The sequence below is a fragment of the Rhinolophus hipposideros genome (assembly GCF_964194185.1).
Source record: "Rhinolophus hipposideros genome assembly, chromosome: 2".
Taxonomy (NCBI): Eukaryota; Metazoa; Chordata; class Mammalia; order Chiroptera; family Rhinolophidae; genus Rhinolophus; species Rhinolophus hipposideros.
Window position 1 is genome coordinate 15311745 of NC_138048.1, and position 15689 is coordinate 15327433.

The following is a 15689-nucleotide window of genomic DNA, read 5'->3' on the forward strand; positions in this document are numbered from 1 at the left end:
GAAACCCTTCTCATTGTGTTTTCATTAGACATGTATATACAGTGGAAATGTATTTTAATGCTCTTGAAAGCATTCTCAGCTTAATACATTATCAGTATAAAAATTTAGCCATAATAAAACAAGATTTGAACATAGGCAAGGGGTTAAGAAGATTAGCTTTTCTGTAAACACAGACGCATTTTCTAAGAAGAAATGTGTTTCTAAAAACTGCCAAATTCTGCTCCTTAGAAGAACTCCAAACTGGAGTCTGTTAAAGAGAGATAACCGCTTCCAGCGATTACAATAACTGGATTAAAAACAGGGAGGCAAGATTACAGGTGCGTCTTCTACTAAAGGTGATGTGGAAGGAGAGGACCCACTTGGAAAGAAACTGAACAGAATATTAGGATTTTGACTTAGGGAAAATGAAAAGTTTTATCTTTTGCGTGTGCTGGATGTTTTGGTTACCTTTAAGGATGTTGATTCTATGGACAAAGAATGGAAAGGGAGAGAAATTTTTGTTGGAAAATCTGAAAGCTTAAGTTAAGGAAAAATGCACTGCCGAGTATGAAATAATCAATAAGATCATTAGCATGTTAAATCATGCTGAGGGGAGAAACAGTGTGTCTATCTAATGAAACACATGCATACAAGGCTAAGATGCAATGTGGATTCATGAATAAATAACTACATTAAATGGATGAAAAGCAACACCAACCACTTCTACTTCAAACACATGCCTGACATGAGTAAATAAAGTATTGTATTCCATTTAAGTCCTGCCCCCCAACTTACTGCAGAAAACGAAATAAAAACAGAAACACAATAGTATGACACATGCCAAACTAACAAAGGAAAGGAGGAGGGTAAGTGCAAATATATACCTGTTGGTGTGAAGGTAAAAGACGGGACTGAAAAATCAAAACAAAATATAAACCAGTTATTAAGCTGAAGAGAGAAAGGGAACATATCACATTAGTATAAATCAAGCAGACAGCTGAACATAAAACAAATGTAAATAACTAAGCCAGTAGTTCTGACATTCTGATATATGAATACAACCAAATCTGAGGTTACAAAAAGGAGCTTGTCTCTACAGGTACCATTTTGAAGTGTCTGACATTCTAGTACGGAGGGGAATTAGGCTGCGTTAGCCTGTGAATGACCCTGCATTTAGTAACACAGATTTAGCTCATGGCTTTAGTACAAACAGGAATACTCTACTATGAATCATTTCCAAACATTGAATGATGGATGATTAAACAAGCATTATTAGGGTCTTGCTTGAACTTTATCTAGAAATCTGAAAGTAAATGCTTATTAAAGTGGACTAATAGGTGTACTTAAGTATTCATCATTAAGAGAGAGAGAGAGAAAGAGACAGAGATCCAGACAGAGATTGAGGGTAGGAGAAAGACAGATGGGGGGAGAGAAGAAAGCACAACAGGAAGGATGAAGGAAAGGAGGGAGGGAGAAGAGGAGGAAAGAGGGGAGGAAGCAAGGAAGGGAGCATTGGAAAGAAGAGAACCATAAAATTGAACTCTTTCATTGCATGACACCTTATAATATACAGTGTAATGCTACATTTTTATCATCATAGAAATTTGTGAATGGACAGAGGAAATGGGGAGTTTTAAACTGTATCTATTATAGTTTATATTTAGAAGCTTTCTAGGAGTACACTGATCATTTTTTTTAATGCCACACTCTAGAAACTAAACAATAGAACAATAATGCCCCCCTGAAAATCTTCACTCTTTGCAGTTATAAATCTTAATCTAATCAATAATGCCTGAAATTGAACTGTAGACCTCAAAAATAGCATCCTTGCCTCCCCCACTTTTCCTATCGTCTCTCATTCCTGGATGTTGGATAACACCAAAGTTATGTTCACGTCATTTCAGAGAGGATGGAGGCTGACTTATTTTCCAAGTTCTTCACATTAATTTAAAGTAAACACTGCCCTGATAAGGAAAGCACAGCAATGTGCATAACTCCCTTGAAGACTAAAGTTTTCTTTTAAGAAATCCTTAAGACACACAAACTGGAATATTGATTAGCTATCATGGATCGAAAAGCTGCCCAAAATGTATTTTCCACTTCATACTTGACCATCTGCAAGAAATTTACTTCAGGATTAGAGCATTTGGGGTTGCAAACCGGAATGCTATAGCCTCCTTTACAACTGTCACTTCTTACCAAACCTAGTATGCTCAAACCATCTGAGTATACCAGAGAGAACAAAAAACAAAACCTCAATGCTGTATGTACCCAATTTATACACTGGCCTTCATTTGCAGCACAGCGGTCTCTGTCTTAATAATCTATTGTGTTTTCTTTCAGTCAGGGCTTTTCAGATAGTCAATGTAATTTAGCTACAATAAAAAATTCAGAGCCATAGTAACAAGTCTTCATAAGAAAAGGTACATTTGAAAGTAGAGCTATTCAAGCAAGAATAGAATGCGTGAACATGAATTTGCCATCACAAGGACATAGGGAAAATAGAAAGGTCCTTGTTAGTACTCTTAGCTAACTGCTAACCCCAGTTTAAGGAATTGAAGAAGAGATGAAAAGAGGCCAGTCTAAAGGCAATTTTTACAGCATATACACCAAAGGACAACTTAATTTTCAAACCTTCTGATAATAGAATAAACTCTTTTTACCCAGTGATGCTGGTGCACTGTGTGAATGTTATGTGGATGGGGTTTGGGGGTGGGGGGGCTGAGTGTTCTAGCAGAGGGCACACCTACAAATAAACGTAGGGGAAATGCTCACTGTTACCAGTCACACTCTGACTTGATGGATGATAAGCCAATAGGCTCTCTTACATTTATTTCTTTAAAATCCTTCCTTTCCTTTTTTCTTGTTACCAGCATTGTTTTGGGCATAGACAATTTAAGATTTCAGGATGCACTTTTTTTTTTCCTGTTGCATATAAACAAAAAGTGCTGACAAGGCAAAATAAGGAAAGCAGAATCAAATGCTCACCAATTACATTTGTAATTATGTTCTATGATTTCTGCTTAAACACAAGCTAGTTAAAAAGACAATGATATTAGTTTAATAGGTTTTGCAGGAAGAGCACATAAGCATTGCCAGCATGCTTAAAGTACATTAGTAAAGGAAAAGAAACAGATGGGAAGAGGGTTTCATTTCCCATATTTAGATTTCAAGACAATACAGAGTATTAAATTGTAACTACACGGCTACAGCACTTCACCACAAGGAGAAATACAGGATTCCTGGAGAAGTCCAAAGACTACATCTATATGGTAATTTGACACTTTACCTCATTCAAATCCGAATTCAAAACACAAGCCCCAAAACCTTGCCCCTTTCCTGCTCCACCACACAGACACCCACAAATCCCTTCCCTTCATTGTTCTTTAGTCAAAGGTTTTACATGGTAACATATGTGCCTGACATCATTCTACTTTGTATACACAATGGGCACCCGCCCTCTTTGCCGTAACCTCCAAGCCCTCATTTTCGATTTCACAGGCAGGGATACTGACATTTTACTTCATCTCTAGAGGACATATCTGAAAAAAAAACATATTTAAGATGATGATGCTAAAGTGAATGTACGTACATGAAGAGATGGCTGGGCAGCCACAGGCGAGACGCACGATGATTCATTTTTACAGTACTGGTAACGAATGTGTGTCGACTCCTTCTTGCCAAACCCTCTCGTGACCGAGAGCAGAAATATCTTAGACTTCTGTCCCGGAGGGCTCTATAAGTGTGGAGGGACTTTCAGTAGAACTTGTCACTGAGAAAAGTTCTAGCTCGCATTACAAATTCTGACTTGGCCATATAATTGGTCAGAGAAATGACTTGGCCAACACACGTAGGAAACATTCACTCAAGAAAGAGGTAGACATGCTTGTTGTTTTTTTTTTAAGGGTGGTGATGGTGGGGGAGGGGCTATGTTTTTGGTAATTCTCTTTAAATTTGCATTGTGGCAAAGCAAAAGTGTTGTCTTAACTTAGGCATAGGCCCTAAAAGTAACTACGGTGAACGTGTAATTTGTCATCCAAACCAGGACAATTTTGAGAGTAAAAGGAGCACTGTAAATAATTTAGTTAAACTAAAAACATAAATTGGGACCATCCCTGTAAAACTGGGATTTAATGTCACCCCACCTGGAGTCCAGATCTGAGGCCCAGAATTGATGAATATATTTGGGGTGGAGGGAGGATTCTCTGTCTGACAGTGTTAACAAATATCCTCAGAGAATAAAAAATACAAATCATCAGTCTATAGACTTCCAGGACATGTGGCAAAGGTGTCTGTGAAATACCTTGGCATATTCGGTTCATCCACAAAATTGCAAATAATAGCAGGCAAGTGAACTTTCTCTTCTAAAACTAAACATATTTGTAATGAAATCACCATCATTAATAGTATGTACTCTCGTACATAGTCAACTCCGCAATTTTGAATATAACAAAAAAGTACTAAAGCTCCTCTTGTTGCAAACCAAAGGACACCATTCAATCACGCATTCGGTATCGACTAAGAAATGACTATTTTATAAAGAATCAGAAATCATCATCAAAATAATGATTTTCACATACTCTCTAGCTTCAGAATAGTAACACCACCACCGTTCAAGGTGTGTGAGACCGTTCAACATTGGTATTTACAATTCCTGTGGCAAGGAGATTAAAACATTTCCTGCGGAATATAAATCAATAAAGTCATTCCCTAAGAGAGCTAGTGACTGGTAGGACACCCAAGGGGGGTAGTTACCTTGGTGAAATATATTTTAAAGGAACTGGGCCTGAAACTGATGAGCCCTATTTGTAGCACTGCTATTCAACAGGTCTTCTTCTGCAGCTATCACCATAAAATCAAAGCACTTTTGAAAATCTTTATATAGTACAATAATTTCATACAGGATAGATATAGAATCACACATAATTTTGCAGTCACATATTAAAATCAAGAGCTTTGTTAACAGGTTGGAACATGAAAACCTTAGGAAAGCTAATACCTTTTCTGATACCCGCATAGGTACTTGTCAGCCCATTTCTCTTCTTCCGATGTCGGTACAGCCAGATGCTGAAGACCATGAGGATAATCCAACAGGCTGCCCCGATTCCTGCGATGAATGCCGGCTGCTTCACGACATCTGAGATCTGCTGAGCGAGACTGACCTGGTCCTCGGGTGACACGGGATTTCCGTGAGAATCTGAAAAGCCACCTTCACATTAATTTGGGTTTAAACCTCAACAAGACAATATAGACATAATATAGAATGGCCATTGTATTAACTGTGGACAGTGGCAGTGGTTTCTGTTTTTCCACCCAGGACACCCAGCATTTTAAGTTAAAATAGTTCATGAGCTTTTCAGCAAAACTATTCTCATTTAAATCAAAACAAATATGATGTGATAATTTTATGAAATATATTTTAAAACAAAGACAACACACGATTTCTATTTTTTTACTCCAGAAAACTCCGTAGCTTATTGCTTAGATGAAGTTTCACAGGACCGTGTTAACTGAGATAAATACAAAAGTGCAATTCTAAAAAATGAAATACTTTAATGCATGATTACAAATAAGGGGTCCCAAATAAAAATGCCTAGAAAAGATAGACACTTGCTCAGAGTTCCGTAGGAATCTTTGATTATATTCTCAAAAAAGGTAAGCGATAAAGTTTTATTTCCTCTATAAGATAAATATTGAAAAAAATGTGTGTGTGTGTGTGTGTGTGTGTGTGTGTGTGTCCAACTGCCACATACACATAGAGACTATAGCCTAAGATTCTTGACTGCTTTAGGAACACACTATTTGAACCTATGTTCAGAGGGTGCATAAAATTTAGGATTGTCAAAGACAATGAAACATTAAGATTGTGTTACCATTGAAAGATCTATGAATAACCATTCTTTTAAAATAATAACCATGGCCAGCAAGAAATATGACAATAATGATCAAGCTTTACGAATCGTCAACAAGGCTATGTTTTCTGTTAGCTATTTTGATTCAAGAATTTACATGGATGGAATGTGTGGATATTAAAATTTACTTATTTTACATTGATGTTGAAACCTACTTAGATATTCATTTTTCACGCCCACCACTTCCTTAGGTCACACGGAGCAGTCTGCAATGTGTGTAGAAAACTGGAAGCCATTGCTCTATCATCAAAGCGATATCCTATTTGACTGGCACCAAGTGCTGCCAGCCTGGAGGATGGCCAACGGGCAGAATTCTCACAGTGCCTGCCATTCTAATGCTCTTTCCCCACAACATCTGGTGAGAAAAGGTGTTTGCCCATTTCATGAGGATTGGGGTTTTCTTACAATTGTTAAATAATTTTACTCTGAAAACGTTTTGCTATTATGACCTGCTTTAAAATAGAAACATTTGTTCCAGTCCAAAAATCCTTTTCCCCCCTCCCAGAAATATAATTGGTATAACTCATCATATATGAATAATATTGCTGAAACAGAAAACATCCTACAGATTATGCTTTCTTATTATAATGATACTGCATCCCGATGAGACACCAGCAGGAAAAACAAGCAGCCTTCAATGGTTAAGGGACAGGCATTAGGAAAATAGTGCCCATTTCTATGTAAAATGGCTAAATGGCTCGTCATGTTGTATGTGTGTGGTTTTTATTTGGTGTTTGTTTGTTTTTCTTGAACAGAATTTTAGATTTCATTTTACGGAGAGTTAAGGTTGAAAAACCTATTTTCACAGCAGTCACCTGCCTTCAACTGTTTGTTGATTGAAAGTTTTATTTCATGTTCCAGACCCTTTTATCTATGGTTATCCTAAGAGCACTTCATCTTCTGAACATTCACCAAGCAGACCTATTCTTTTTATTCCTAATACACCCTTTGTATCTGCAAGGTTTATGGATTTCATGGTAATTTGTGCAAGGTTAAGTTGGGTAGCTTCAGATTTTATGGAGACAGCCAAGAGAGATTCCATGCAAGCGAGCAGACGGGCTTAAGAGAATAAAGTGTGGTGTGACTAATGAATTAAACGACCACTCTATATCTCAGCCTTTGTCTCACTGCAGCTGAGGCTATATTGAGATATGGAAAAAACTGGAACACGTTTATAATTTCAAGAAAACCATTTGACCCTTAAATCTCGTGATTTAAATCTTAAATAAATAAAATTGACATGGTCCCCTTTCCAATGCCTCTTTGAAAACCCAGGACTAAAAGTCACATGTTATAAAAAAAAAATATATAGTAAATGACATCAACAACATATGGGATTATCACAATGTAACTAATAATTTCAATTTTAATACGTTAATACTGATACTTCACAAAACTTGCCAACAATTTGAGTAAAAAAGTCTCTATTTAAACTGTTTTCCCTCATAGCTTCCATACATAACATCGTAACATTGTATATTACTTGGAATTTTGCAATGAATGAACCAGAAATAAACCATGAAGCTATTTCCACTTCAAAGTTGTATATATAATCACTGTTTTAAAATGTGCCTAAATATAAAAGGTAAACCAAAAATAAAATTCTGATCCCTGGCTGTGGCAGAGACAGCAAGCTCTCTGCTAAAGGTTTGAATGGGACTCTCATAGCATGGAGTTGTTGGGAGGTAGCTCCCTCGCCAGTGACCATTTTGTGATTTTCCCATTATCTATTTGGAATCACATGCCGGAGTTCAGGGCAGAGGCCATGTGCACCATTATACTTCCCACACACTATGTGTTTCTACACTTCCTTTCTGCTGACCCAGGGTCAATCTTTGAAGCCCGATGTAAAAGGGGGAAAGCCACATCAGCCTGTGCCCGTCCATATTCATGTGGCACAGAGTCCATCTCCACAACCACTGGACTTGAGATGGACTTCATTGTGTAATACAAGCAAAATTCTGTAAGTGTGTCTGTAACAACCAGCAGCAATGTCTCTTAACAACGAAACATAAATAACAGCTTCAACTTAAATGTAAAGTTCCTTCCATACCGCAACAAAGTTTATTCAAAGCCAAATGATTCTTAATTTTGTTTTCAAATAATTTCTAGGATGTCATCAACATTAACATGAAGAACACTATGTACTTATTTGTGAACTATAAAGATTCATATAGCTGATCCTTGTCCACAATTTATCAGCTAATAAAATATTACTAATGCTTAACTTCTGATCTGGAACAAATAAACACAAAGATGACTACATATTTCTTGGCATTTTTCGTAATTCAAATGTCACCTCTTAATATCTAACTAATTCCTTTCCCCTTTCTATTTACAATAGTACTTTGTTACTGTTTTTGTTGTTTGTTTTAGATTTTAGGTAACCACTTACTGATTTGTATTTTATGTTCATGCCACATTACCTGTAGTGAATTTTGCTACTGAAGGATTCTCTGTCCGTTTCTTTTCTATCCATCTAACTTCTGAAGCTCACATTGTATTTAACTTAATAAGTAATTACCATATAACCATATTCCAATGCACTTTCACATCTCAATCTATCATTTGTTATAAAAAGCAATTTCAATTCTAAACAGACACAAGAAAGTGAATATAAACTGCATATTGTTGTAAGTATCCAATATCTAGTATGAGTTTTGCGTGGAAGTTTGTTTTTGTTAACCCAAATAATTGTAATTTCTATGATGGTGCAGACTATGTATTTCTTATTCACTGACGTATCTTTGGTGCTCAATTAATAGTATTTGTCGAATAGACAAAAAAATAGTACAGGATTAGGATGACACTGAATATTGACAGCCTTTTGCTTGAAATGTCATTTAAAATGTGTGCTTGGATAAGTTTAAGTTTGGTTATCATAAAGCTAACACCACCATCATTCCATATTCTATTTAACTAGCAATGGTGGCTCTGCTACAGACACACACACACAGACCCCCACCCCCACCCACCCACCCACACCCCCATCCACACCCCTCACACAAAAGCAGGTCAAAGGGAACACTGATTTACTCTCAAATTGGGTCTGCACCAGCACTTACCTAACTGGATAAACTGTGGCTCGCTCTTCACTCCAGGCCCAGCCCCAGTGCTGGCTGCCACCTCTACACTGTATCGGATCCCAGGAACCAGAGAAGGAATGACCACAGAAAAGGTGGAACCATCTACTGTCTTGTTTATATGGTAACGCGTTTCATTGCCCAGACACCAAACCTGTAAGAACACAATGGACGTTCTTAAGCTGGTAAATTATTTAAGTTAATACAAAGATCGACAAAGTGGTGCGGTTTTAGAACTAGACAGAGTTCAGATCTATCATGAACCTAATCAGTTTCAAGTCAATTTTCCCTAGGATCTGGTTCTGAAAAGATTCTTCCAGTTGTACCTAGTGTTAGTAGGACCTTGAAGACCACTTTCAACTTCCTCATATGATTTTAAAGGATTATAGCAGGTGAGTCAACAAATTTTTGCTTGAAGATGCTAGTTCCTATCAGCCCATATCATCAGGGTTTATTGTTTTTTAAACCACCACGAAATCATTTGCCAGAAAAAAAAAGGCTCTCGCAAAAAGCTGTGTACATTCAAATAAAGAACAATAACTTATCTATCATCATTCAGCATTTGCATTCCTACTGTGGGCTAGGCATGACACTACATGACCAGATATCACAAAACAAAGATGAGGAGGAAACTCCACGTCTGGTACTTTACTTCAGCAGTTCTCTGGGATAAAATTACCTGGTGCTGTCAGTCACATCACCTTTCCTATCAAAATCAAGAAGCATTTGATTTAAAAAGGGACAGAGGTTCTGAATAATCAAAAGTACCTTTGCATAAATATGGTTATTAAAAATAAAACTAAATGTAAGAAATAAGGATCATCCTAGGATTTTACTCAGCCTTTGGTATGTGGAACTATTAACAGTGAGAGAAAACTAGCACTCTGATCTTGTACTTAAATAGCATATTATTTAGAATTTGATAACATATGAGATCATAAAGGACAATGCATATGACTTGAAAGAATAATGTTCTTGTAAGAAAATTATTGTATATCTCATTAACTTTAATAGTATTTGTGATAATAATTCATTTTTAGGAAATACTGATTTCTGAACTACACTATAATCCTTAATATAAATTTCACTAAAGGATTATTTAATCATAGAGCGATCTTTTGTGTCGTTTGGGAGCTTGGATACGATACATGACAGTATTTGGACTCAGTTTCCATAAGAAAATGATCCGTGGAGTAGTAAACCATGCTCTATATTCTTCATGATGTCCTCAAGCAAGATAGGGAAGTAGCTTCGAGTAGCCTATTGTCTAAATTGTAATAGGAAATGGGATTTAAAATAAATGTAAGAATATCAGTGTCCTCTATCGCGTAGGCAATAACCTTTATTTTTTATCTTTGAAAGCTAATATTTTAACATAGCTTCAATGCATAACACCAGCAAATGGTCAGACTCTATACCAGGATCTGACCATTTGGAAATAAAGAGTCCTTTGTGACTTTTCCCTCCAATTACATTACACAGCTGAACCAAAGCCACAAACTGATTTTGTACCAGTCAATCAGGTTCTGAAAGGCATTTTATTATTTTAAATTGACCATGAAGTTAAGTGAAATCCACCCTTTCACATTTCTTCAAGACAAAAATGAGTTTTTACTCTTAGGGGAAAATGCCTACATCACACAATTTTGCTTCAGAGCTGAGACATCACTTCATTTAAAATCCTTAAAAATCTCTATAACAGTTTATTTTTCTGGACTGAATCAAACTATCTGGACACCTGCGGTATTAAAATAACCTTGAAACTCAAGTGAGAACACTTACAGGTGTACAGACTTTTACCTTTTAAGGACTCAATTACATTAGAAGATCTAACTTAAAGTACCATAAAATAACCATAGCGCACTGATGGCAGTACTGTAAATACTTAAAAAAAATTTGCCCTCTAAAAAGTGTGCACAAATTTTATAAAGAGGTTTTCAGGCTATTTTTAAAAAATCACTTTAAAATGAGATAGTATACCTAAAATTAAGCTCAGTCTATCTGGTTACCATTACAAATTATTGATAGTCTTTATTTGGGCCTTAACTGAGAGTGCGTATCAGAATCATCTACAAAGATCTAGCAAAAGTACTCATAACAGGTCAGGAGCCTGTTAGACCCACTGAATCAGAATCACTAAAAATGGTGACCAGATACCTGTATTTCGAAAATGATTTCACAAGTGATTCTGATATTAACATGTAATTACCTGTAGAAGGTAAAGGTGTTCGCTTTCTTCTCTTCAGTCTCACATCAACAGACACAGTATAAAATCTTCATATATACAAGATAATCTACTGAGTATCATAATGTAGCTACTAATTAGAAAAACACTCAGGTATCATGAAAATTTTAAGCAGTGTCTAGAGAAATACATGTTTTTCAATTAAAATTGTTTTAGTATATAGTGTTGAAAACTACACTAATTTATTTTCTATTGAGATTTTCCTGATTCAAATTCATTTATCAAGTTCATTAAGACTATCCTACAATATAGATTCCTCGATAGGATAAATGTCATGTCTCTAACTTAGTTTTTATTGTACCTTGGCATGCTTAAAAATATTTGTACAAAATAAATCTATGTAAGACTCCCTGAATTCAATGAATAGAGCCAATGACTTCAAAGGTAAAAATATTTATTCAGAACCATTAGATTAAATCACTTAACAATGAATCATATATTTTATAATTCATTTAAACATAAAGAAATTTATAATTGAATTTCCTCTGAGACTAAAACAAGGTTAATGGAAAAAAACTGATTTTCATGCACACTAAAATAATTTAACTTAGCTCCCAAATTCCAAAATTTCAAGCATGTTTTAAAAAGAAAGCAAATCATATTTGATAGAATGTAACTCACAGCCATTTCTATTAGGCACCCCAATCCTGCAAAATATATTTAAACTACTTTTTACGGTATAGAGTATGTACTCGTGTACATATATATATATACTTTTTTTTTCATTAGCATGTACATTTGTTGTTTGTGTGAAATTACATGGACCTATATATTTTGTGAACATGTCAAATATCTCTTAAAACATTTTTTTTTAAATGGCTGAAGAAAGAATTAGTATCCACAATCAGTGAATAAACAGGAGCGTTTTAAAAATGATTTTACGTGCTGCTATGTGGACCAGCAGATGGCGCCAAATACCCATGCAGAATTTAACCAATCTTCCTTTTCCTTTTCTTTGTAGGGGGAGTAAATTACTGTATATGTATTACCTTATATTCTTGGACCATTCCATTTTGAGTGTCCTCTGGAGGTGGCTGCCAACTAACAAGAATTGCAGTTCCATTTCCATCATTCTTTGATACAGTTACACTTTGAGGTGGGGCACTGGGCGCTATTAAATTGTTTTAAAAAGTAGATTGTTTTAAAAAGTAGATATAGTATGAGTGCATTAGAGAACATTGAAAGCAAGCATTTAATATTTAAGGTCAAACAGGTTTATAAACTATAAAATTTATTATCAATAGACGCATGTTTTCAAAATGTATCTCATCAAAGTCTGAATAATCCTAACTTGTTTAAGTTTTTCCTAAATATTGCTAACCAATTTTTACAGTGAATCTTCCATAACCAAAGTTATATAGTCCCATGTTCTCCATAAAAATGTTCAAAAGTATGAAGACAAATGCCAATAATCCATGATATTAACTATAATCTATCATATAGTAATAAAGTAATACTTTTTAGGAAAAAACTCCACTATTTTTAAAGAGTATAGTTATGATATGTAACTTTATACATTCATGTAAATAGTAATTTTCAATTTACAGTTATAGGGTATCCAATCATATTAGTTTGTTTAGAAGTTTTTAGGGACATGAGTTTTAAGTATAAAATGCTAATCCAATAAAGTACTAAGCAAACCAAGATATTATTTACTCACGTTATTTATAAATCATTACTCAAGATAATATTCAATAGATGAATGGAAAATAATTAATGGAAAGGCAAGCAAATGGAAAACATTTCTATCTTTAAATGTGAATTTTAGTTCTGAATAATTAAATATATGCCACTAAGGAATACAATGTTCACGTTTGCACATTTTTATATAGGTCTCTATGAAAGCAAGTTATTACAGAATTTTGTTTTATAGTGGTTTTAATTAAACAAATTCTATTAGCAAAATATAATGTTCAATATAAAGACAGTAAATAATGTCACTAATAACATTAAAATTATTCAGTCAAGTTAACAAAAGCCTAGCAAATGTATTGCAGTGCATAGGAATCACACACTTCATTATACTTGCCTTCTTCTAGGGTTTTAGCAAATTTAATTTCACTGTCTGCACCTTGAAATTCATTAAAAAAAGGACGAGCCTTAATTTCATAGTTGACTCCCTTTTTGAGATCAGGGATAACCACGCTGTTTTTGGTTGGTGTCCTCACTTCAAAAACTAACCACTCCGATTCACCATGGTTGGCTCCAGATGGCCGATAAAGAATTTTATATCCTTGAATATACTGAGATTGTTGGTCTACCTATTAAAATGACAAATAAAAATGTAATCAGATTTTTACTGGTTTATTAGAAAATTATAAAAGTTAAGTGTGACAAAATGCAAAAAATTCTATTGGCTTCACCCCATGGTTTTCTAGTTTATACAAAGTGCAATACTAAAAACAGATCACTTTCCTTTGTAATGTGTTCAGTTTCTCGGCTTAATATATACTATTAAACATTAATAGCTATGCGTCGTGCAGAAATGTGAGGCCTCATAGCAGCTCTGTGACAACATCTAGAGACGAGTCTGTTAGGGTCAAGGTGATGAGGCAATAAAATGTGTTTTACTACTTTCTAATTTTAGAAGTATCTAACGCGACTTAGAAATATTTATAAGTTTAAAACAAGTCATGTGATAATGATCCTATCACACGTTATATATTCATAGTTAATACTCTGTGTTTCTTTCCTCTGAGACTGGTCAAGTTCATTATTGCAGCATAACAGATAATACACACAACGATAAAACTTGTTTCTGTTTAAAGCCAGTCCACAGGTACCATAAAAAAACAAAATACTTGCACTGTAAAGTTGTCATTGGTGGAGAGTGAGCAGCAGATATATTTAACTTATCTGTTGCAATATATATATTTCACATAATGATCTCCCAGAAGTCAACTGCTTATTAAAACTGTGATCAAATATTGCTACAACAACGACTCACTGTCCAATGCACTTCAATGGCAGAGGAGGAAAGAATAGTAGGGTTGTGCAGGTGCAGTACAACATTTCCCAGTTCTCTCTGGACCTGCTTGTGATCCACGCCCTGGCTTGTTGGCGGAACATCTGTAACAATGCAAGAAGACTGTGTCAGACTTGAATGAAAACATGGTGAAACACTGCTTTCATTCATAGCAACTCTCAGAAAAGAAGAATCACTGTGACTGTAAGACCAACCTGCAATACAGAATAGAGACAACTTAACCTTTTTATGAGAGAGAGAGAGAGAGAGACAGAGAGAGAGAGAGAGAGAGAGAGAGAGAGAGAGAGAGAGAGAGAGAGAGAGAGAAGAGAGAGAGAAACAAGCAGAGGGCATGGAAAAAGAGAAAAGACCAGGAGGAAAAGATAACAACAGCAGCAATAGCATTTGAAGGCTCCTCCTACCATGTAATGATTGCTTTCTCGCTGAGGATGAGGAGCTAATGCAATCTCCTCTGACTTTTTCATAACCTTCTTTAGATCTTAATTATGCAAAAAAGAAGAGCCAGAAATTGCAGCAGAGTGGATGGGAAATGAAAAGAATGGAGGCATCTAAGTGAAAAGCAAGCATAAAAAGAAGTAAGACACCTTACATCTCTTAAGAAGAACCTGGATGTCTCCCCAAATTCAGTTATAAGTTAGCAGCTATGACTGGGAATACAGAGCCACCAGTAAAATGGGATGGGATGGGATAGGTAAAGATAAAATAGGATAGGCTACATCTGATGAGAAAAGAGCATTTAACATCTATTTAATTGATAATGGTTTTGTTTAGTTACAGTATCACAATAAAGCCTTAATAAAGAGGTTTTAATCTTAAGAACATTTTACAAAGGAGACCAAGAACAAAGTAAGACTCGGTCTTCAATTATATTGCACTTTTCTTTTCCAACAAGGAAGGGTTTTGTTCAACTTACTCAAGTAAGTAATCAATAAAAATTGCCTGTTTCTGCAGAGTTGTTCTAAATACAGATGTTTTGCTTTGTTTACAATAGTTATAGGCAAAACATGGTGAAAAAGAAAATAAAATGTTTGTTTTGCATCTAGAATTCTCAAAGTATTATATCTTGGCACATATAGTCTAGAATATTTACCATACCATACACAAAAGAAAGAAGAATCTTAGTTTTCTGAATGATTAAATATTTTAAAGAACAGACTCTAGATAGAAAGCTAAAACATGAATGTTAAAAATGAGGTTAGTATATATTTTTCATGGAGCCCAGGGAAGGCAGGCTTGTAATGGAAGAAATGATAGACTGAATGCTATCAAACACTTTAAAAATAATACCCTTGACTGTGTGTGTGTGTGTGTGTGTGTGTGTGTGTGTGTCCTACACAAATATACATATGGCCTATAAATTGAGCTTATAAAGAAACAAAATTATAAAAAACAGCTGAGATAATTCTGGCTTCTCATACTTTATCTTTGGTTAATACTGGTCGTTAGACTACCTATGATCACAGGTATAGAGCGCTTGATTGTCA

General features: G+C 35.2%; 1 protein-coding gene across 8 annotated transcripts in view; it reads right to left on the reverse strand.

Moving 5' to 3' along the window:
• ROBO1 (roundabout guidance receptor 1) overlaps nucleotides 1-15689 on the reverse strand; it is a 1124592-nt gene that overhangs the window by 50342 nt on the left and 1058561 nt on the right. For 4 of the 8 annotated variants that reach the window (XM_081074400.1, XM_081074395.1, XM_081074398.1 and 1 more), the window contains 6 exons: nucleotides 14167-14288; nucleotides 13249-13480; nucleotides 12209-12330; nucleotides 8957-9128; nucleotides 4979-5176; nucleotides 864-890 (listed from right to left, as the gene is read on the reverse strand). In XM_081074400.1, coding sequence (XP_080930526.1) covers nucleotides 864-890; nucleotides 4979-5176; nucleotides 8957-9128; nucleotides 12209-12330; nucleotides 13249-13480; nucleotides 14167-14288 — 873 coding nt within the window. The remainder of the gene's footprint in view (nucleotides 1-863; nucleotides 891-4978; nucleotides 5177-8956; nucleotides 9129-12208; nucleotides 12331-13248; nucleotides 13481-14166; nucleotides 14289-15689) is intronic. The other 4 variants (XM_081074401.1, XM_081074396.1, XM_081074402.1 and 1 more) reach the window with 1 other exon arrangement.